General features: G+C 37.3%; 1 protein-coding gene across 6 annotated transcripts in view; it reads right to left on the reverse strand.

Annotated features, from left to right (window-relative positions):
- Positions 1-25: 25 nt before the first annotated feature.
- The window catches only part of LOC105207673 (protein sickie), a 200,428-nt gene continuing 175,464 nt past the window's right edge, over positions 26-24,989 (reverse strand). For all 6 annotated transcript variants that reach the window (XM_039457302.1, XM_039457300.1, XM_039457301.1 and 3 more), the window contains 7 exons: positions 6,158-6,241; positions 5,328-5,981; positions 4,601-5,136; positions 3,892-4,422; positions 3,410-3,612; positions 2,799-3,166; positions 26-2,349 (listed from right to left, as the gene is read on the reverse strand). In XM_039457302.1, coding sequence (XP_039313236.1) covers positions 2,200-2,349; positions 2,799-3,166; positions 3,410-3,612; positions 3,892-4,422; positions 4,601-5,136; positions 5,328-5,981; positions 6,158-6,241 — 2,526 coding nt within the window. In that variant the 3' untranslated portion in view covers positions 26-2,199. The remainder of the gene's footprint in view (positions 2,350-2,798; positions 3,167-3,409; positions 3,613-3,891; positions 4,423-4,600; positions 5,137-5,327; positions 5,982-6,157; positions 6,242-24,989) is intronic.

Genomic DNA, 24,989 nt, shown 5'->3' on the forward strand with positions numbered 1-24,989 from the left:
GTTTGAAATATGAAAAATCAATGAGACAGATTTGAATGCGATTTATTTGATGACACAGTTAATTATCGTTATTTGAATAGAGTTTGGAGTGCGGCGCTGTGTACAGCGTATATATAAATACGGTACAAACGTAAAAAACCTGTAAATGCGACTGTATTATCGTATGTGTAACGTTGACATGCTCCCTTTTCTTCTCATTTTATCGGGGACATCGCGCCACCGATCATGTACATTATATATAGTTTTCATGGACGCCGTATTACCTGCTATAATCATGATTCTTCAATTAACATACATCACATTTTAATTTTTCTCATATTCTTTTTTATGAAAAGATATAAAATCGTTTAATTTTTGGGAAATTATGTTTTATTTTGAACATAATAAATCTATATCTTTTAATTAAAAATTGAAAATAAAATTAATGGAAAATTATGATTATTATTTTCTCGGACAATATTCTTGCGAAAAATAAACATATTACGGTAAAATTAATAATTTATTATAAAATTAATAATCTATATGATGGTATATAGATTTCTCTTGGGAGAAAAAAGAAAATGTAAGGAGTTGGTGAAACATGATACATTCCAAATGTAAAGAATATAAGAAAGATTGGAAGTAAAATTATCGCAGGAGATATCAGGGCCCATTCGTATCGGACATCGAATCGAATTCGCATATCTAGCATAATCTAGCTTGCTTTGTGTCTCGTATTTACAACGTTACATGACCAGAATTATTCACGTACCTTACGAACTAGTTAGAAATTTTATTTTTGTATTATATTTATATATATATAATATATATATTTAGCGCCGTCGTTCAGGTATGAATGTATATATATATACTATTTATATATATATTATATTAACATTTTTTAATTAAATAGAGCTTTCGTAGCAAAGTATGTATAAATAGACTATTTTTGCACAGACCATGATCCTTTTAAACTCGCTCGCTTTACCTCTGTCTGCTTATATGAATGAGAGTCGTCTGTTTATTCATTCTTGAGATCTTAGATTAAATAATTTTACCTGAAAAATAGTCGGACGAGGAAGGAATCTCTATCTCTTCTTCGAGGATTCCTCGGTTCGAAACCGCTTTCTTTTTTTTTGCGCCTGTCATTAATACTGTATACACCAAACGACAAGATCGATGCGATTCTTTGTTTCAACTATGCGCTCGCATCTCTCGTCGTGAATGAAAAATGCGTTCCATCAAAATAGAATTCCGCAAACGGCAGCGTGTAGAAATTATTGCATCGCGTTCGCATGTACATCCTACGAAAAATTAACGAACCGAAAGAAATTGACAAAGAATCATTTCGGCAAATCTCTGATCACATCTCTGATATTTCTAAGATGTTACGAATTCTTTCAAGAAGCAAGATGCGATGATACAATTAAGTGGAAAATAAGAATTTATTTAGGACGCACCTAAAATGTCTCAGCCAAAAAATCAATATTTTTCGTTTTTAGAACTGAAATTCTTTTAATTTATATTTGTTTCAATTTCCAATTTAATTTGCCAAATCCATTAGTTTTAATTAGATTAAAAAGTTTAATTCTCTCAATTCTGAAAACAATGTGTAAACTTATCTTCGTCTAAAATGTATTCTTTTCGGTCCGCTTATTTTTCTTAGGAGCGAAGAATCACCGCTTATCCGTTTTTCCTTTATTTAATATTACATATCACACCTAGATGCTGGATACACGTAGAAATCTATAAATCTAGGCCAGCTTTAATAGGCATTTCAAATCCCTCTTAGATCATTACGAAGCTATTGTTGGTATTAAAATAGTGTGGTCTTAAAATAGCTGGCGCTTCGTGACTTTTTTTAAATCTTATTGCATTTCAGAGGGCCCTTAAATATGTAATTTGATGTTTATTACGATAAGGATTATCAATGTTTAGCTCTTACGTCGATTCGGAAGTACAATTTAGCCATACCTGTAAAATTTTTTCTTGAGTTTTTAACCTTAGAAACATTGCGCTGATTTCCCTGATAAGGATACTCTTTGTTTACAATTACCTTTTATGTAGTATAAATAATTCTCTCTTGCGCTGAATTCGGCGATCGGAATGATTGTTTACTTGTGATTGAGAGCTATTAATCTGTACTTCTTTTGTAATATTTCTTACTGAACGGTCGATATGCGACCTTTCGGCGATGAATTTTGTTCACATCTTGCAAATTTAGAGTGCCGATTCTACTCCTCTTGACGAGCTGCTCAAATCCTCTGAATGGCGAGTATGTGACGAGTCGAGGGATGTCACCGAGTCGCTGTCGTTGCTGTGCGGACTCGAGTAATTAGCCGCTTCCTGCAGACGCATCAGCATGTTAAGCTGCAAAAATAGATGCAAGAAAATTCAATTACAGTAATTAGTAAGATTCTTGATTATCATTGAATACTTTTTACACATAAAGCAACATAAATAAATAAAACAGTAAATTTCTCTGTAATTAATACGTACAGAATTATGTACATTTGATCTTTTTCTTCTTTATTATAACTGTTCTATTTATTTAGAAGAATAATTTCCCCAATAAAAATATGTAACTCATTAATTTAGAAATTATTATATTCAAAAGTTTATTTAGATTGTTGAATTTCTTTGATAACAAATATCACATTCTGCCATTTATATGAACGATATTCTTCAATTCTACAGATTCCGCATTTTCTTTTTAATTTCCCTAAGTATATAAAATTTTAAATTCTCGCATGTTCAACTATTTGTATATATACATATATATTTTAAAGTTACTGAATCTCAAGCTTTAAAATACTTACTAGAGGATCTCCTTCGGTATCACTATGAGTACTTCCGAGGCTCTTCACGCTAGAGGCGCCCACACCAGAAGTGTGTCCGCTAGAGACGACATCGTATCCCACGTCTTCGGGTCTCAGACGTAGAAGAGCGTCGCTACCGCCATGCACAGCATGAGTCGAGAGCCATGGATAGCTAGACGTGATGAATTGCGCTGGATCCTCCCATGTAGGCTCGCCATTTCCGTTCCCGCTTACGCGTCTTCCGTATAGCGTCAATCCTTCCCTGACTGCCTCCACCAGGTAAGGTATCACCGAATAGTTCCAAAGATCGGTAAACCATACTTGAGAGCCAGCCACTTCCATTGGACACGATAGGAAGAGCCGCGGTCCTGATAAATTATCAATATTATTTATTTGTAATTATTGAAAAATTGAAAATGTTAGTCTTCATAAATATTTTTAAGTTTTTCAATTAAAAAATCAGTAATTTCATTATAATAAAAAAAACTGGTGTAATTAATGATAAAGAAACTGTTGAGAATTTGTATTTTAAATTGTTGTATTGTTTTAGAGGGAGGTAAAAAATTATATTTGTTGAAATGTGAAAATGTGTTTGAAATGTTTCCAATTACCTATTGTTACATCGGAGCTGCTGTGAGTTTCTAGGAACTTGTTAAGATGCAGCCACACTCGCGGCAGCCACTCGACTACTGCTGCCATTTCCGCGTTCCTCGTCCCGGCGCACTCGCGCAGTTCGTGCTCCAATAATTTCCTTCTCAAATAACGTCCCAGGAATCCTTTTACCGGCTCCATGTGATTCGCGCATAATACCCACCTGTTTAATTTATATAATCTTATTAATTAAGAAATCGATTTTTTATTCTTTTATTATCTAATTAAAAAGATAGAATCAATAATTAAATATATTTAACTTTAGAGTAAGATGTATTGTAACAGATTTAACTTTTATTATTATTTTTTAAGTTAATTTCTAGCATTTAATTTCTCATCTTTCTTTTAATTACATCCAAAAATTACTAAAACAATTTTACATATATATTGTACTAAAATTATAGATTTTAAACATGTGCTCGCACACTAAGAATGAAAGTACCTGAAGTTGTGATGTAACTGCAAGTTGGTGGTACTGCAGGTGGCTTGACTCATGGTACCAATGATAGCAGGACATGATGAATGCCTGGTACCTAGAAGTCCGCTGAAGAGTTCGCCTAGAGATGCGGCGTGTTGAAGGTTTTCCAAAATAATCACCCTAGGTAACTCATCAGCCGCGTTCGAATCGCATCTTTCGGCGATATGCGCGAGATATTGGCGCAATTCCTTACTGGACTTGTGATCGACGTTAAAAGTCGCAACGGCAGCGGCGTCTTTTGTGTCATTATCGGTGTCTACTAGAGCGTGCGCTAGTTTCCCGGCTAAGTAGCTCTTCCCTGTGCCACTTGGACCGCACAGGATCACTCTGCGATGTTCCGTCAGGAGGGAGATCAGTCGCTGAACGATGGACCGTGGTATCAGGGTGTCCACCGCCAACCAGGAATAACCTGACAGCACTAGATAGATAGTCTTCACGTGACCGACTAGATAGCCGCAAGGTAACAACTCGGGATGCTGAGAATCGGTGGTGCATCTGTGAAATGGAGAGAAAAGTTTTTTTTTTAATTATTTTAGATGGTGATAAAAACAAAAAGTGAATTTTAATAAGGAACTCTACCAATAGAATTTAAAATCCATTCACTATGTATTAAAAATCATACACAGTGTCTTGGAACTTACACTAATTTAGCATTTTTAAATTAAAGACGTACCTGGAAGCCTCGCCGAGGTGATACGCGGCGACACATTCAACGCCAAGACCCAGATTCGTCACGGGGTCCACTCGAGAAACATACTCCTTGAAGCAACGCCTCACCATAGAATCTAAAGCGTCCCAACTGGTCTTATTGCTGATGCACACGCTGGCGATTACACAGTGCGGTGGTTCGCCTATGGTGCCGTCCGCGGAGCTTCCGGTAACCAAATTGTAGTTGAAATTCCGCTCGCTGCCGAGGTAGACGGCCACGTTGATCCTCTTGCCGTCGGTGTCTTGCTCGAGAACCGGTTCTGTGGTTGTCGCGCTCGACGGTACCACGGAATGCTCGACCGAGACGTTGAGATCTTCCAGTTGATCGGCCGTGGAACTGACATCGCCGTTCGATAATGCTGCAACACTTGACGCGACTTCAGTCATACTGAAGCGTCGATCTGGGTCACTAGGTAGAGAGGACTGCGAAGAGGTGAGCGACTTCGAGGTCACCAGTCGCTGAAGACGTTCGTTGTTCTGCTTCAAGTTCAGCATCTCGTACTGTGGAAAAGAAACGATAAATTCGTCAAATAAATAAAATAGGAAGAAAATAAATTAATCAAAAATATCAAAATCATGCTCCTTCTCTAATAAAAACTTTGAAATATTAATTGTAAATTGTCAGCTTCTCGCGAACCTGATACAGTTTCAAATTTGTGTAAATTTTTTTTCTAGATAAAAACTGCACTCACCCTCATCTTGATGACTGTGTCCTTCAAAGATTCCAACTGATGTGCCGAGGATAAAGCTTCCAATCTGATATCTGTGAGAACCAAGTCCTTCTCCCTCAATTGCTTCTTCAATTCGTCCACGTCTTCGTCCTCTTTCTTGTACAGCGCCGAGCTGCTCTTGCTTCCCGACAACGGATTCTCATGCTCGGGAGATTTCTGACCGTTGCTCCTCACGGCTTGTGTCCTCGAGGACTCGTGTTTGGACGCGGTTGGCAGTCTAGGACTGTTGGGAGCGCTCAGATCACCGCCAGGACTCTCCTTGCAATCCTCGGCATCGGAGACCGAACCGTGTCGGTTTTTGCGCGACCTCGAGAAGGCCTTGGAGAAGGAGCTGCGTAGCCAGCCCTTTTTCTTGTGATGACTGCTGCTGGCCGAACAGGCGCTGCTTAGCGAGTTCAGAGACGTCACGCTGTCCGCGGATAGTTGTCTCGCCATCGACGCGCCCTGATGATGATTGCTGCTGCCGCTGCCGGTGCAGCCGGTGGTACCGGATTCAGAATCACCTAAAGTATGACGCCGACCATTATTCGCAACTGGAGCGTTGTTCAATCCAGCTTCGGCACTTTGTTTGCGCAACCTCTCGATCGTTTCTCGGAGTTCCTGAAGCTCGGAATCCTGAAAAATCGCCGTAGAAAAAAAAATCGATTATTTAACGACGAAAACAAATTGTACGTCTGCATCGGACGTCAATTGTATCTAGAGTATCTCTCCTTTATCAAATCGCGAGAGTTTATTAAAACTTGATATTCTCACAAATAATTAATCTTTGTCCTAATATTGACTATTTTTACCTTCTTTTCAGCTGTAGCTGTGAGTTGCTGCAATCTCTGAGTCATATTGGATAACGACTGCTCGAAAGCTGAGACCACGTGTGCCTGAAACAAGCAAGTATAACACGCAATTTTTAATATCTGTATAAAATCGAGTTTTTTAAACTTGAACTTTATTACAATGTAATTACGTAAACTCTTAAGACAATAACTCTTTTGGGATATATTTTATTATACAGTTTTATATTATGTACACATGTATTAATTTTATTTCCATTGTAGAGTAATTACTATTGTACAGTTATAACTATTTTTATTTTCTTATTTGATACGAACAAAGAATGTTCAAGATACAAGAATGTACATTGTGTATACATTGTGTGAAAATATACACAATGCGATTCTATCAAAGCAATTTCTACTTTAGCTCACAATTTTTAATCCGTATAATTTTGTCAGGTAATTAAATTTAAAACTTCATAAAATCATTTGTAAACAATCGTGTTTCATTATTTCTAGTTCAAGAGTTTCAAGTAACATAGACCTAGGACGGCATTCATAGTCAGAAATAATTTTCAATCTTTAATTGAAAGTAAAAAAATGAAAAACGAATGAATAAATGTGTAATTAATTGCGTTTTTAATTATGGATTGAAAATGATTTACCACGAATATCGGCTTAAGAATGACCAAAATGACCAACAGAATCAGAACGAGGCAAAAACTTGGCGTGTCTGAAGCGCGTTAATTGGTAAAATGTGATAAAGTAACCCGGGTACTTGGAAAGATCGACGATGTGTTGTCTTATCAAACGGTCTTTTAATAAAAATATTTTTTAATCATATCTGTTTGGCACAACTCGGAAACGTAAAAGCGCGAGACACTCGAGCCTAAAGACAAGGCAAAACAACACGTTACTAAAAGACCGATCCTCTTCTCTCCTGTCACGCAACAATCGATTGTAATTATATTAAAGTTCTGCTTAAAAGGAAGTTTCCAGTGTTCCTAATTTCCGCGAGAGAGGAAAACGCACGAGGGCGCGTAATCCGGAAGTGCGTGAACGCGTTGGAGCATAACAACAATGTCGGGCATAGAATTTTGGCGTGGGACGAGACGGCGAGAGTCGACTGCGAATATCTGTCTGACTGCAAGCAGTGTTATTCTTATTCTTATTCTTAAGGAAAATTAGGCCACATTGAGTCCATGTGTACTCAATATGACCTAAATGGTACCTTTTCTAAGAATCTTTACTGCATCCGCATAAATACTTGAAATTGTTCCGTATTTTGAATTAACGTTTAGAAATGCCTCCTGCTTTGAATCTGGCCATCGGTTTTTTTTATTCTGGATTCGGCAAAAAGTTGGAAAAAAATTACAAAGCTTAGGTAGGCCATACAGGGTACAGTTACCTCCTCGCTTGGTGTCGCGACGCCGCGCCGCCACGTCGTTCGATTACACGTTGTGTCATTGTACTGTTTATTTCCTCATTTGATACGAACGTGGCCAGCAATTATTACGATACAAAAATGTATGAAAATGCGCACATGTGACTCTGTTAAAGTCGTTTCTGTGTTATCTCGCGCAAAATAATAACTGTGTTTTAAGCAGCGCCTGGCGAGGTAATTTCGACGAACGCGCGGGGCGGAGATTAATAGTCGTTGCAGTCTCTTTTACGAGAGGTGCCGCGTGTCGGAATATCGGACTCGTGTTTCTCGTCACGTAATTATTCTCTCAGGATCTGAACGTGTTTTCAACGTCGCGCCACGAGGCGAAGAAGATAATCAGCCGTGGCGTAAAAAGAAAGTGCTCGCGCCGAACGAAACGCTCGATAATCCAAACTGGAGCGATGCAAATGTCGATTCCTTTCTTTGCTCTCTCTTCGCTCCACCGATTTTCTTTGTCCGTTTCAACGTTGTTCTTTTTCAACACTTTTGTCGGTACAACTCGCGACTGTAACCGATACGGCGATGACACGCTTGGATTAACGATGTTTCATTTCCGCTTTAGATAAATGTTTACATCATCACCGTAAGTATCTAAGATAATTAAATTTTAATTACGCTCGAGAAGAAATGCTTAATTTTTAAATATTAAAATACTAAAATGTTTATTTCCATCTTCGTTTCTTAAATATTAAAAAAAAAAATGTTTTGAACGTTATTTTATATCTAAATATTTTTAAATGTTTAAAAACGAAAGACGAAAATAAAACAATTTAATATCTTGCAATTAAACATTCTTTTTCATTTCTTCTTTGATGCGGAAAAGAAGCTGTTGACTAAAACTTTCAACTTGTTTAAATTTCTTCAATTTAAGTATTCGTGCATTTGAGTTAAATATATAAATACTTAAATTAAAGTTCAAGCATCTTATGTATTTGAGTTAAAGAAGAAATTTAATCAAGTTGAACAATTTAGTCAATTTAACTTTTTTTTCTTCGTCAATGTAGCATCGTAATACAAACGCGCCATAGTTTTATTCTCCGACGAGAACTTTCGATAGGAAAATTCTCAAAGCGACAAAGAAATTGAGAGCCATTTGTGTTGAATGGCTGCGGAATGCTTCCCAAAGGGACGCTTTATTTGATGTAACGTAAGCGAGATGACCCACGATGCGACTCATGCAGCTTCCTTATTGACTCGTGTTTTTCTTCTCGTTTCTTTGCGAAAGAGAGAACAAGAAGAAAATGAGAAAAAAGAAAGCGCTTTTGTCACGCTATATTCTTAGACAGTGGTGTAGCACAACTTTGGGTAATCTCGTTCGAATAATATACAAATAATCATATAATTACATAAACATACACACGTGTACAATTAATCTGAATTATTTTATTAATAAAAAGCGAATTCGAAAAAATGTTAATAAAAAATAGCCTCAAGGATCAATTAAATTAAATGATAAATAATGAAAGCGAATAATATTGTGATAATAATATTATTCGCTTTTGTTATTTGTCATGTAATTTAATTGATCTTTGGAGATATTTTTCATTAACATTCTTTCGAATTCGCGTTTTATAATATTAATAAAACAATTCAGATTATTAATATAGCTATGTTTAAATTAAATCAATATTAGATTTAATATAGTATTAAATATTTTAGTACTTAAATTTCGAATTTAAATCGTGAGGAGATAAAGTTTGCATAAAGACCTTTTTCAACAAAAAAAAAAAAGGGAAGTCATTCGGAGAACGTGAAACTTATAACCCTTTCTAAATGGAGTCTTTATTCGCGGAATAAGAACACGGTCGTCGAACTCGCCCTGATCGCTATCCCGTTACCACATAAAATCCCAGGAGATTCCTTCGGGATCGACCTTTAAATCTCGGAGTCAGCTGTTCGCCATTGTTTCCGTGAATATGGGCACCAGCTTTTTCTTCCTCCTCGGAAGCATCATGCGATCATAAAATTCCAAGAGGACAATCAGCGGTACTTTTTTTTCCCTTCGCGGACGAACGAGTGTGGAGTGCGGAGAGTTTCGTCAGGATCGTGAACAAAGGGTACCGGTGGGAGTCGAGGATTGCTGCCGTGTGTATGCGGGTGCGATTCTAGAATCGCGCGTAATTCCGGAGGAATTATACCGCTCGTAAAACGGTAACAGCAAACGTGGGACATGTAATTCGCTGCCGCGAGCGGGTGTCTCGGGGCCCATTGTCCCACCTTATTACTTTAACGTACAATGCGGAATGACTCTCGACGTGATTCTGTAGCCGGGATACGAGGTCTCTCCTCCGAACATTGACCTTTGCACTTTCGGTAAAAGTACCCTCTCAACCCAAATCAATTTGCAGACGTGATCAAGGAGCAATAAAAACAGATAAGACAATTAAAGAGTCTCCTACTAAAACCAAGCAAGTCCATTTTTCTTCTCAAAATCTGGATTATGGAGCCAAATTACTCTATCAATAACGTCATATTGTGAACAGTTTTGTTCCAAAGAATCAAGCGGAAAACGAGAAACTGATCACGAGACACACTGTGCAACTAAAAAATGAGTTTTTTTTTATAGAAATAAATTGACTTGAAAATTTCTCAAAGAAGTCTTAATTAGAAGGAAACAACGTTTGAACACTCTCCGCGTTTGTTCCAAGAAGATAGAGAGATACTCGCGATCGAATGAGGTCGGTGGGTCCACTTGTATGAGCCTCAGTATGGGCTGTAAATATTGGCTCCCACGCTCGCCGCTAATGCGCCCGGCTTCACCTACCGCCGAGATGCATCCAAGAAGTGTGCACGTACACGATGTAAAACGCTCGTAAAAGCGACCCACCCACTCGCCTTACTCGGCCTTACACCTTCCTCGAGTAACTTTATTTCGTATCTCACGTCAGATTGCGTTCGGCATGTGTCGAAAAGCCAATGTACTTTTTGAGCTTCCAATTGACGATGACCACGTCAACCACGCAATGCTAACTAAAGTAGTAATTGTCACAAAAAAATAACGAACGACATTAAAATGTTTAATTAAAGTATTTAATTTTTCTCAAAGAAATATGTATTAAGAATATATATATACATTTTTTTTATTTGATTTAATTATTAGTGTTTCTTTCTCATCAAATTTGCAAAGAAGTACTACGAATCGCGAGTTAAAAATCAAAAGCAAATATAAAATTAAATATAACTTTTAAACTAATAAAAAAATTATGCACAAAACCTTTTGCAGCATTGTCCATCGTGCTTGAACCTCCGTCATAATTTTCATGATCCAATAAAATTAATTTTTAGATCTGCATTCAGCTAAATTTTTAAATATCTTGACAAATTTTTTTTTTCCGTGTACAGTTAATATGTAGCATTATTTATGTGCGACGATTATAAGAATGTAATGACCATGCTTTCATCGAGAATTATATACAAGATGGTGAGTGTCTAATTTATAATTATCGTTACATATTGATAAATATATGTAACATCAATGTGTAACACTAATTATAAGTTAGACACTCTTATATCTTGTAAGCCTCGGTAAAAACATAGTTATTATATTTAGTTATATATATATTATAGTCATATACAACGTACGTTGTATATGTATATTCCTGATATCAGCCTCTCCTATAATGATAGAGAAAAGTTTCCTTTCACTGAAAGAAAAATCTCGGTTTCGCCTCGTTGTGCATCGAGCTTAACGAAGGGTTTACCGAGCCGAGGACGAACGGAGCTAAAAACTGGACCGGAAGCCTGCGGCAAAAACGCACGTGCCGAGGAGCAAAATGCATCGCGCGCGGCGCACAGTGACTCGCCTTGTTCTCCAGGGAAAACACCAAGCGAGCGCCGGTGCATCTTGACGAGGATACGTCGCGGAGTGAACGGCTTCGACCGATATTTTAATCCTCAACGTCTTCTTCAATTACGTTTGCCAATGTCTTTTCGCAGAATGAAACAAAGGCACATAAAAAAAAGGGAGATTGTAGTGATAAACTAATTAAAAAATCTATTAAAACGCCGCGAAAAATTCGACGATAATTAAAACGATTTTTAATGTGGCAATAAAATAATGAAAAATCGTGATAATTTTTTATTTATTTATTAGTCGTTGCTAATTGTGTATCAATAGTAATAATAGTAACAACGTTTTTTATTATTTTTTTGCAAACAAAAATGCACGCACTTTTTATTTTCTTTTATAATTTTGTAGCACAACTTTCTTGTAACATAAAATTTGCATACAAACATGACGTAAAGAAAGTCAGAAACATTATTTTAAATAAGTCATAAAATATATTTGACATTCTGCGGGCATTCCTCGTAAATTCGCATCACCACAAAAGTGTTAAGTCCGCTACTTTTCTCGTCGAGAGATTTCGCGTGTCTACTGTCTACATATGTGCGACGTACAGAACGTTTCAAAATTAAATATCAAAAACAAAGAGACACGTTTCACAAACGAGAAGTAAGAATAAAACTACAGTTATTTTTAATCTTTAAGGTACAGCTAGTAATCGCTTTTACGTGGAGTAATTCCATTTTAGGAGCCAATTATATTTTGTCGAATGTCAGATTTACATCCAAACGTTCCTGGTATAATTATAAATTAGCAGTTAGATATATGATTACTTTTACTTGTTATATATATGTATATTGCAAGTGAGCTAACTATAAAAAATAATAAATTTACGTAAATTTTTTCCTTCCCAATTACTTAAATGATATAAGAGATTAAATTAAGAGCAATTTTTTATTGAATTTAAAATAGACGTGACAAAAGTTTAACGAAATTTGCCAGGGCATTTGTAATTCCATGGAATCTCGAATTTCTCGAGCAATATTGTAGCATCCTGTAATGTTTCGCCGAGAAGAATATCGCACTTTTGCGGCCTGGGAACTGTTAGCCCAGTTAGCTCGGGTCGTAACGCTTCGAGGATTACGCTGTGTTCACAACGTACATTATCCCTGATGTTCCCATCACAATGTGCGTCCCCATATAATTACTCTGGCAGAAAGAAGGGTGAGGGTCGGCATTATGCTTGATAATTAATGTCGCAAGGACATTTTCAGGGCCAAGGTCTCAAATAGCGTTCTCACATTTCTCACATATTTTCTTTCAAGTTTAGGTTGACGGCATTCTTTCTAAATACTTTATTATTTCAAACACACTTGTGTGTGGGATATTTAACACTTAATAAGTATAATCCGTGTAAAAATTATTTTATTTATTTATTTATTTATTTTTAAGTAGCTATCTTTAGTATTTTGTACTTTAAAAGCAATTTGTCATATTTGGCAATAGACACTTTCCCCATCATAAAAATTTTTTTTTTTTCTATAATGATGGAAAATAAATGATTTTTCATTTAATAATAACAATATTTGCATTTACTTCTTTTTTTGATTACCAGTATTTTACATAAATAATGTTTACGTAAAACACTATTAGAAACGTGCGAGATGTATCACAAATAGTGCTATATTTTATTTGTCAGTCAGTGCATATATTCCATTATTGCCAATTCCATTATTGAAAAAAAAAGAACTAAATTTCACGTTATAGAATATTGTGATTGGCGTTGTTAATCGTGAGAATCGAGGAAAAGAAATAAGAGAAAATACATGATTTCGTTTGAAAACTCAAAAAGAGGCTATCGTGTATGTACACGAGAGGGGTGCGTGTTTACACACGGTATCCGGCTGAAAGTGCACCCCTGAAACGCATAAATCTTTCTCCCGCCTGCAGGAACGAACGGAAAAGGGATCTCGCAAGGGTGTTTATAACACAACGGTCTGTCACAAATCCCAGTGACAGTTTTATGTCCTTCTACCACGTGGCGTTTAAACCTCTTTTGAATATTTCGGCAGAGTAAAAAAAAAAAAGTCACGGTTTACGAAAATTGCCCTGCCAGAAGTATCTGCTTTTAGGTTTCAATTTCTAAATAGAGAGCCTTTCCCAAGGAAAATGCCTGTCTTAGTAATTCATCCTTAAAACAGCATCCTTAAAAAAAAAAAAAGATTTTAAGTTTGAGAAATCTTGAAACATATTTTAAATTACTAAATTTAATTTAATTCAATTTAATTTAGAAATTTAATTTAAATTACTCCATTTTTAATTTATATTATCCTTGTTGGAAATACATACAAAATTAAATTAAAATATAAAATATAAAATATAAAAATATGCTAAAAAATAAATTAACACATCAGTATAATAATAACATAAAGTGAGAAATAAAACTATATCAAATTTTGTATGCGAGAGAAATACATTGTATACATGAGATGTTAATGTTACAAGGATCAATTACATTTCCTAAGCAATGATCATAAGTGGAGAAAGTGAGCAGGAGGCGTGTCTCGCGCGAAGCGCCGACTAAAATTGATGTTTTAATCAGTGCGGCCGTAAAGTTTCGAGACCGCGAAAGAGTGGATTGCATAAGAAGACAGTATACATAGTAAAGAAATAAAACTCACGATTGGCCAATCGTTTCTGATGCCAGTCAATTGTGCAATTGCCCCCGGCGGGGGCCTCTGATAATCGTAGTCTGCCTTTCCTCACTTCGTTCTTAATAAACGATCAGGAACAATAAAAGACGTGAGAAAAGGGCTCGTGTTTTTCACGAATCATCGAAATCATGTAAGCGGGCATGTAAGATAAACACGAGAGGAATTTTTATACACGAATATTTAACAATCTAAGGAAACATTGAAAGTGCAATAAAAAAAAAGAATTAAGAAAAATTATTTCCGAAACGTTTGGAACAAAAAATCGATCTTACGTAAGACGCAAAGCGTAAAGTGTGCGATTCCAATTGACGACAATCATATATCGTCGGGGTAGGGTACGATTACAAAGAGTGCCGAAGTATGCGCGCATAATTATTCAATCGGGACTGCGAGTGGTATTGTCGACCTACGCTTTATTACGCGTCACCGTCGTCTTTCTACACTGCACTGACGGAATGTGCTGAGCTCAATTTTGACGGCGAGGTCTCATTATCGAATTTATTATTTCATTGCTTTAACTACCGGTAACCGTTGCTGCGAATAAATTATACCTATATATATCACCATAGTCGTTCGGAGTCGATGCACTCCAATTGATGTGTCTATATGACAATTCACACGCACGCGAGACGAGAAATATATTATCAAATGAATACTTTTATTCTATTATCTAGTGGACAATATCCAGATAACTAATGTTTAACGCAATAAATTATATTTGCAATCAAATCTCAGTATGTCTGAAGAAATTGGATAAATCAGAGAGATATAAATATAAAAGTATTATAATTGAAATTTAATGCGCATGTAAGATAAAGGAACAATTAATATCACTTTACGCGAATACAATCGGTCTTTCATAGTATAATATAATTTGATTGCGAGGTTAATTAAGTAGATATTGACGGAAAAGTTGCTACATGCTTTTTTGTCGAAGTGTAACGATCCCATAAAGTCGTTCGCTTATTGCACCGACAAGGCTTATTCCGTTAAATTAATTCCTTGTCACATTTCACTGATACTCGTGGCAATGCAAAATATATGATCTTACAAGTTTAAACACTATGTGATTTGTTCTGTTATATTTTGCTGTAAATTTACATTAAATATATAAAATAAAATACTTGTTTTATCAATTCTAAATTATATCTCTCTATAATTTTTTATAGAAAACCTTAACAATTTCTTAAAAATTACTTAAAAAAAAAGAACTGTTTCAATAAAGTGGTTATTATATCAGTAACTGATGATATTTTATCAGCTAACTGAATAGTAATTATCAGTTACTGATATAATAATTTTTATCAGTTCTTTTTTTAAATGTAATATTTTCAAGTTTTTTTATTAATATACAATTATTATCATATTGAAAAGCTCTCTCATATTGAAAACTATTGACCTAAAGTCGACCGCAGTGTCGAGGCAAGATCACAACTTCGACGTACCTTTCCCTAATTAACGCGTCCCACCGACATACTCAATTTACCTGTAAGGATGGGCAACTGCGATGCCTGTACTTTCTAGTGGCCAGCTCCCACCAGGGTATCACATTCTGAGTCCCTCGTGGTTTAACAGGATCACTAACCGCATGTTCGTATAATGGCTCCAAGATAGGTCCGTTCCCAGAGAATCTCTTGAGGGAATCCGGCTGATCCTTTGCGAGGTTCCCTCTTCTCGGTAGAGTAGCGAACACGCTGGCTTGAATCTGGTCGTCTTCTTCCTTAGACTCCAACGAGTTATGTCTAGTTCTGGGAAATATATTCTGCCGCTTTAAGCTATTGGATCGTTCCAATTGTCCTTTGAGAATCACTTCGGTGGCGTCCATGACGTAAAAAGGAACTTGTTGAACCTCCGCCAAGTTTTCATTGACGTTTTGATTTTGACCGACGTCGTTCCCATTTGAAGAAGATTTCCGTAGATCGTAGTCGTCATGAGAGAACCTTTCACTCTCAAGGACGTCCTCGCTGGACTTGTGAAGCGGTCTCGAGGAGAGTCTCGGTCTTCTCGAGGGCAGCGTGTCGTATCGACGATCTTTCAAGCGCTTCTCCATAGATCGCACCTGTTCTAGTTTGCCCGAAATCCTCTCCAGGACCTCGTTGGAAGTTCGTTCTTTTCTCAACAATGATTTCTCCTGGTCGACTCGAGAGCGATTCCTGCGAATCGCACTGGTGACAGGCAATCGATTCTCATTCTGATTCGAAACTTCGTCATCCGTCGAAGACGACGAATCTTTGATTTCTGAACATGCGGATTTGTTTCTCTTTGGGATATCCTTGTTGACCCTAGACTTTGAGTGGTCTTGCGAGTTGCTTTTCCTCAATACCGGTTCCTGAGAAATCCTGTTCCAGGTTGGGTCTCGTTTCTGAGAATCACAAATCTTCGGTAATTCTGTCAAGGACTCACTGATCGCGTATAAGGATTCGGTGGATTTGCTCGATGAGGCGGTGGTGGATCCAGTCGAGTGTCTGGACGTATTATCAATGGATGAGGATCTCGGCAGGACCTTGGGCGGAAGTTTACCCTTGGAATTAGGTCTACGAAAGTATTTGGTATCTTTACTGGTTTCCTTTTCACTCTTTTCTTCAACGACTTCGTCTATGTCAGCACTTATGGGCAACATGGGCGCCATCGTTCTCTTCTTCACATAGTCAAAGAGATTTCCGGATTGATCTTGCGGCAGCAATTCGCCTTTGGCAATTCTGTTGATCACTCCGTAAGTCCTAGGGCTTGCCTTCATCGCTTCGTAACTCTTGTCGATCTCGGCAATATTTCGATTAATGTCTTCGATGTATTTGGCAGTAGTGCGGTAGAGATCGCCGCTGGGAACGTAGTTTCCGTCAACTACGACCAATCGACGCTCACGTCTGGACTTGTTGGAGAACACTTGGGGAATTGCATAGATGGGTTGTTGATCTTTGGAAAATCTTCGTTTAGTGCTCTCCACATCGTTCTTGAGGACGGAAGCGTTCTTCGAATTCTTGAGAAGATCGGTTTTTACGTTTTCCAAGTCTCTAGAGCTTTTCCGCTTGTCATTCTTTCCGCTTGTCATTCTCCGCTTCCACGTAAGAATCATCTCTACTCTTCAAAATACAATTGCTCTTCAAATCTTTTACAGAGCGATTGTTGAGATTCTCGACATCCTCCTTGGGTCTCCTAAACACATCGCGTCGATCGTTATTGACGTTAATGAAGTTGTTCTCTTGAGAGGACGTGCCGATGATGGAGAAATGTTTCGGAGTCGATGGATCGTCCACCTCCACCGGTACCGTATCGTAAATTCGCCGATCCCAGCCGTAACGAGCGCAGCTTTCGGACTTCCATTCACGGTAATGGCCACAGAAATTGGTATCGGTTTGATGATCTCTCTTTTGTACTTCACAGTTCTTATCGTTATTTTCCCTCAAACGCTGAAGACTGTCCTGCGGCACGCCGTTTCTCGAGTTACCGCCGAGTTTGTCCGGTCGGGAGAAGGTCTTCAGCGTCACCTTGCGCGGCTCTTCGAAATCCCGCGACCTGGCGGCACGCAGAGTGCCGTAATTCTCAATCAGCGGTTGATCCTGGCCAAGATCCGCCCATCTGGGCACCTGTCGCGCGTCTTCCGAGACCACTCGGAAGTTGGAGAGGCGCGGCAAAGCGTACGGGCCACCTGCCTCCTTCAACAGTTCCTCGGAGTCGGAACGATAGACGGCACGCGGTCTGCCGCGCGCTCTTATAGTCGCATAGCCATCGTGAACGCGACGTGAGCACACGTTCACGTCCATCTTCAACGAGCTCTTACGAGCCTCTTCTCTTTGACATGTGATTTTTTTTTTTTTTTTTAATTTTAAAAGAAGCTTGTATGTTGCTTTCTTTTAATATCTCAAATCCATCTTATGGATAATAAAACTCAATTTTTACACAATTCCTGTTTTGTATATATTGTTCTTGTATTTAACTAAATTCATGTCTCGAGTAATCTCGCAGAAAATGTTTGGATTTGCCGCGAATATAAGTTTATTCTTTGAAATATATGCTTTATGTCCGTGGAATTTCTTGAAGAACATCTTCCGACGGAGTTTGTTCCGATCGCAACACTTAATAAAAATCACACAGAGTCTTCTTCTATCGCGAATCGTTCACTTGACGACCTTTACTCGTGATTTCAGTAATGGATATCTGCATGAATAATTCATTATTTGCTTCGGAATCGTTTGCCTGGATAGCGATGTAAGAACCGATGCAACCGGCTTGCAAGAGCTTATTCCTCTGATACGTTATAATTCGCGCTTATATTTCTTTTCTGTAACTTATATATAATATTTGAAAAAAGAGTAGTCTGAGCAAGCGATAAAAATTCCCTGTTATACTTCTGTCAGTACATTTATTATTAAATTGTAATTAAAAATTATTGTGCTGTAATATCGCATATTACAGATTACTAGAATTTTATAATCATTATATTACATATTAATTCTTTTTTTATATTATTTTTTTCGATTATAGTACAATTTTAGTTCTATTCTTTTTAAATTCTTTGAAGTTTTATAGTTTTGCAAAGTTTAGAATAAAACAATCGTTTAGATAAACAAACGATCGTTGGGTAACAGTGCGTTATTAATCTCCCGATAGTTTAAAGAGGATCATATATACAAGGTTACTCCTAACAGAGCAGCAGCTGTCGTAACAGCAACATTGATAACGTATTTGGGTCTCGAGAAACGATGACGTAATTGTTGACTCGAGCCATCTCGGAATTCTAACTGTTCTGATCGAACAGAAGAATTTCTTGTTCATACAAATTATATTCGTCGTAATTGCATCTGTATTTACCTACAGGTAACTAAAGTAAGGATAGGAAGCAACGAGTTACAAGTAACGCCATTACTCGTACCGTTACTTTTTTTTATAACAACAATTTGATAATGAGATTACAATTTTCCACAATAGTAATGACAAGACCAGGGTTGGAACAGTCACTTTTGACAATTAATTCGTTATACGTTAAAAAATACTGATTTGTAACTTTGCTCGTTACGTAACGAGTTAAAGCAACAGCATTGCTTTTTTTCAATAAGTTACGCGTAACGATAGTGAATTATTTATCACAAGTGACTATTCCAATCCTAACGTTACCATTATCGTTGTGAAAAATTGTGACGTCATTGCCAAATTGTTATTATAAAAAAAAAATTAATAAAAGTGACTCGTTTCTTGTAACGCGTTTCTATCCTGAAGTAGCAAAGGCAATGTAGCGTATTAAAAGGTTAATTCGGTAATGGAATAGATTAACGGAAAGATTCTCGTCTAAGTTGAACGCTATAATAAGAACCGATGACCTAAATCGACCCGGAATCATCCAGAGCGTATTAATTTATCAGTGAGTGACGAGTGCGGCGCGATAAGGAGTCTTCTGGCAGCATCTGAAAATACGCATCACTTGTGATAATAATGAAGACCATCTGGCGAGGACAAGAAGAGGAAAACGTTACTAGGTGTAGTCGTTCGAGCTAAACGATATCAGGACAAATGTATTCGCCGAAGATTAATTAAATTATTCTATAGAATGGAAATTCAAAGATAACTGTAACTAGAAAGTACGCAGAAGCTACGCAGCATGGAGAAATGTTAATCGACCAATTAATTAATATTACCACGATGAATCTGGAATTCAAGATTCGATGTTATCCATGCGGATAATTGGCTGCTTGTTAATTATAGATTACGTGATCTCTTCCCATTGCTATTCAGTTCTATTTAATGTATAACGTTCGCAGTAATAAAAAAGATATAAAAAATAAATATTACTTGTTATAACAAATATTCAAGTGACCACAATTCACTTTTAGGAAACATTATCAAAATATAACGGATTATTTCTTAACAAATTAGTGTTAAATTTTAATTTTAATATTTCTTTTTGAAACGTTCATTTAACTTCACATTTTTCAAAGAAAAACAGAGAGATAAAACTGCGTCGTACAATATTATGGGCATGAAGAAAGAAATGTAGACGGAGAGATTCCGAATGTCCATTTTGTCCGTTGGTGGGTGATTACCATAAAGTCCATCAGTATTCGTCTGAATTTATTTATTAACACTACGTACAATCCGAAGCACCGTTTCGCTCGTCACGTAATCAAAGTTCATCTTGTCGTCGATTAGCATGAGGCCGTCACTCGCTTTTTCGGTCGTTAACGCAGCTCGTAGGCGCGTAGTGTAATGTAACGACAGGCATTACAGGCGATTTACAACGCTTATAGGCTCGCGAACGAGAAGCAGCAACAGGATGATGGATATGACAGCGTGCAAAATTGCCAATAAACGCTTTTACGAGACTGTAGAAGAAAAACGGATTTTCCAAATTGAAATCGTTTCTCGTGTAACCATATGTCGTTTAATTATCATATAAAACTATTTTTATTAACACGTGTTTTATAAGAAAAAAGAAAGACGAGGAGAAAAGATCAAATTTGTCTAATCAAAGTTACAATATTTCAGTTATATCTTCGCATTGATATCTTTCTCTGCCAATAACTAGGTAATTTCTCCTGTTGCTCAAAGAAATGTTTAATTTCATGATATATATTAAAATTAATGTTTTATTTCTATCTCCGTTTTTCAAGTATTTAAATAAAAATATTTGAGGTTTAAAATATTAAACGTTCAAAATTAAAATTCTTAATTCTTTAAATAATTTAGGTCTAAACACCGTTTAAAACTAAAACATTTTAAAGTATTTAAAAAATAAAGACAAAAATAAAACATCTCTTGTTCGAGTGATGTTACCAATTTTCTAATTGATTTCAATTCATCATTTTTGATAAAACTAAGTCTTTTTTGAATATTTTTTATCCGAAACAAATGGTTTTACGAGAACAAATTTCTAACTTGTCCATTCCATCGGCGAATTCTTTAGTGCGTTTTCTTTTGGTTGAAAGATTTTTTTCCCAATTCGTTCGCTCCTCCGACAGGAGCAACGTGGGCCGAAGAAAAAGCGGTCTATTACGTTATTCACTTCCATTCGAAAGCGCACGATTCAATTAACGTTGCGGCGGAAGAATACTTCTCGGGCGAACGCAAAACGTCCTGCGAATGATATACGGCCCTCCTCCGTCGGGAAGCGACCGTCGAGGTCGACACGGCTCGGAAACCACGGGCAAAAGAGAGCACCTCGTTGATGCGAGGCCGGGCGGCGCGACGGTGCCACGCGAAACCAGAACGCGTGAAAAGAGAACGAAACAGAAATTAACCGCGGTTATATTTTTTTTTAACGCGCGCTTTAAATATATCACTTTAATTATCGCATTCATCGTATCTCGTCAAGAGAGAACGGGCCATTCAATAAAATTTATAAAATATTTCCGCGAGTCGTGAATTAAATATTTGAGTAGGTACGCGCGAAACGAGAAACCGTGCAACTCGGATGAAAAACTGCGGGTAGAAAAGTCCAGTCATCGCCGAACCTTTCGCCGTCCGCTTAATTAACGGTTATTAAATCCCCCCCCCTCCTCTCCTTCTCTTTTCTCTTCCTTCACTCTCCATCTCAATGTAACTCGTTCTGCCTTTACGGTTTCTCGTTTTACACTCGACTTTATTGCGAGTAATTCGCAACAACCTCTCGTGAACACGCAGCTTCCGGGACATGGGATCGAGCAGCGCGATCTAGACGAGATTTCGCGGATGAGCGAGAAACTCGTTTCCGGGAAATTTTATGGAATTTCGTAATCCCTCGATTCCTAGACGATTCACGTCACGGGGATCGACAGTAAAACAAAAGTTTTAAGTTTTGAAATGCTGAAATGTTTTTCCGTTTTTTTTTTTTTATGTTTTACATCCATTTCCATTGCAGTGCAGATTAGCTTTGATCTCGATTTAACTTAATTTTTATCTCTTTCTAATTCTGAGAATTTGACAAAAATAGAAAGCAAGTTAAATCGAGATCAAAGTTAATCTGCACTAGTGGAAATGGATGTAAAACATGTAAAAGTGAAATTTAATAGCTTTAAACGTTTTAGGCACCAATGTAGGTTAATATGAAACTCAGTTTAACTTACTTTCTATCTTTTTCCAGTTCTAAGAATTAGAAAAAGATAGAAAGCAAGTTAAACCGAATTTAAGGTGCAGCTAAATTGGTGCAAATAGGCCTTACGTCCATTTTCATCAACGTAGATTAACTTTGATCTCAATTTAACTTACATCTTATCCTTTTAAAAAATTTTTAAAACTAAAAAAGAATAAATATTAAATTAAACCGAGATCAAAGTTAGTTTACATCGGTGAAAATGGACATTTGTGTTTTAAAACTAAACGCAGACAAAAGTATGAAACATTTTAATATCACGAAGTCAAGCGTTTCCTTTTTAAGTAAATATAATAACTTTAAATGTTTAACTTCTCTTTATGAAAGAATAAAGGGACGGAATTAAGAGAAAGGGTGGAAGGAAATGCAAAACGATAGTCATTAAAGGCAAATAAAAATTGCACGTCACGCGTGTATAATACGAAGGAAGTCTCTTCCCCTGCCTCTCTCCAGTAAAACGACATCCGCGGCCGCAATGAGGCTTTGTCCTCTCGCGTGCACGCGCACGTACGCGTGCATAGGCACGCACACGCGTAACGCAGGTGCATTTACTCTGTCGTGAGTTGTCGCGTCGTTTCGTTCTTTTTGGCGGCTGGCAGAGCCTCATAAATATTAATATCTCCGCGGATGTCAATATGCGAGTGTCTCGCCTTGTTACTTTACAGCGCTTCTTCCTCCCCGTTTCGTCACCGTTAATCTTTCTCTACACTTTGTCACCGTTAGATATTTATATTAATAAATGTATACTTAGACCTGAGTTATAACAGTCTGCATTCGAAAAGGAAATGTTCAAGATATTAAAATGTTTTATTTCTGTTTCCGTTTTTTTTTTCTAAATACTTACAAATGTTTTAGCTTTAAACGATTTCAGATTCAGTGCTTTAAATCTAAACAGCGTTTAAAACTAAAAAATATTTTAAAGTATTTAAAAAAAGTATTTAAAAAAAAACGATGACAAAAAATAAAACATTTTAATATCTCAACATAAAAAAAATTTTTTTTAGTATAGGAAATAAAAATTACTTTTCATTAGTTACAGATGTCTGAATTTCTTTTAAAGTCACCAAGTCTTTTGATTTATCTTTCAATTTTCAAATACGGCAAGAAATCTACAATATCCGTTTATATACTGAGAAAAAAAACCCACAGTGTAGTGAAATGATCTAAAAAACATTTTTTAATTAATTAAAAAGAAAAGTATTCATCTATTATTTTAATCACTACAATGCTACATTATACAGCACTTATATCTTGCTGCATGTATAAATTCGTGCTCGCAATTCTTTATGTTCGCCGGAAAGGAAAATTCTGCTTGCAACATCTGTAACCTATGTAACATGTAATTTTTCGCGGGACACATATTATACGTTACATGCACAAAGGATAAAGCAAGAGTCAAGAGAGTATAAGGCTGTGGCTCGTGCGACAACGATCGCGGACGGGCTTCGTGCACGAAGAGGAGGACGACGGCCGGCCGAGTGCAGACGCGCGCAGAAACTGGACGAAATAATTACAGACTCCTACGTCGAGATGTAATCCCTCGATCCCGACGCTCGACGTAAGACGCGCGCCGCGGAAAGATCCGCAATTTGCTTTCGGAGCACGACAAGACGACGTGCCGCGTCGCGCTGATTGTCCCGGACATCTGCATCAGATAAGGATTTACATGCGACCGCATGTAATCGGGTCCCTGTACTTTTCGCACCAAGAGGACAAACATTCTTGAATTTCTGCTGTCCCTCTTACGAATTGTTAAATAAATGAATAACAAAAGAATTTTAAAATTAGGTTTTGTTGCATGGGGAGAATTTTCTCTCGGACCTTCTTACTCTTTCAAAATCATGAAATAATGTAGATTTTGAACAATTTTACTATAATTTTTAAATAAAATTTAACTAAGCCACTTTATATTGTAAAAAAAGATTTTTTGTCCCATGACCGACACGATTTCGAGAGTAAATTTTAAGAGAAAATTCTCTGTGTGCGAGTAAAGAAGCGTTGCGCAATTTGATTGATTGATATATGAGAACTCTGATTGGATACACGAGACGACATTCACATAAGAGACATTTAATCGGGACGTAAATCAATATCATTGTTATATCTCTTTATCGTAATTACGTAATTATAATTGTCACAATCACGTTGTAGCTTCCGTGTTGTTGCAAAACGGCTTTGTTTGCCCCTTTTATACGGCATCGGCCTCAAGTATCGGCCCGATATTTTATCGCGGCTTTGTTATCGGTAGCAAATAGAGCGGATTAGATGCACGGAGTGTATCATTAACGCGCAGCTCTGCGTCGTTCCGAGCGAGATAAATACGGCGTATCTCGCGAGAATCACGGGGTGCGACGTTTACGTAACGCGCGACGTTGGGACGATGTCGTTGTACGGGAGTCTGCAAAGTAAAACAGCCTTCATAAATCACGGGGGAAGCCCGTGCTTCGCCACCGAATGCGAAGTGTATACGACGGTTACCACTACTCGCTCGAAGCGACAAGAAACCGCAAATAGACGAGATGACGATCGTCGTCCCCGGTCTCGGCGCGCCGAGCAAATCGGGATTTATCGAATCGAAACCCGCGCAGAGAGAACTTGCTATCCTGTCTGGCTAAGCCTTCCGCTTTTTTTCCGCGGATGATCGATATACCGGGAGGCAGGAAAGTCACGTCTCTCCGCTTCGACCGTATCCAAGCGATCGTAACGGTACAAAAGGAGACGTTGAGAATGTCACGGGACAATCTATCCGGATCTGGAGCTAAGATGCCTTTGAGAATTTTGCAATTGCCTTTCTCTAATCCCCCAAAGATTCAAATGGGTCGTGCAGGACCAATTTGATGGATTTGCCGATA

The sequence above is a fragment of the Solenopsis invicta genome, chromosome 14, assembly GCF_016802725.1.
Source record: "Solenopsis invicta isolate M01_SB chromosome 14, UNIL_Sinv_3.0, whole genome shotgun sequence".
Taxonomy (NCBI): domain Eukaryota; kingdom Metazoa; phylum Arthropoda; class Insecta; order Hymenoptera; family Formicidae; genus Solenopsis; species Solenopsis invicta.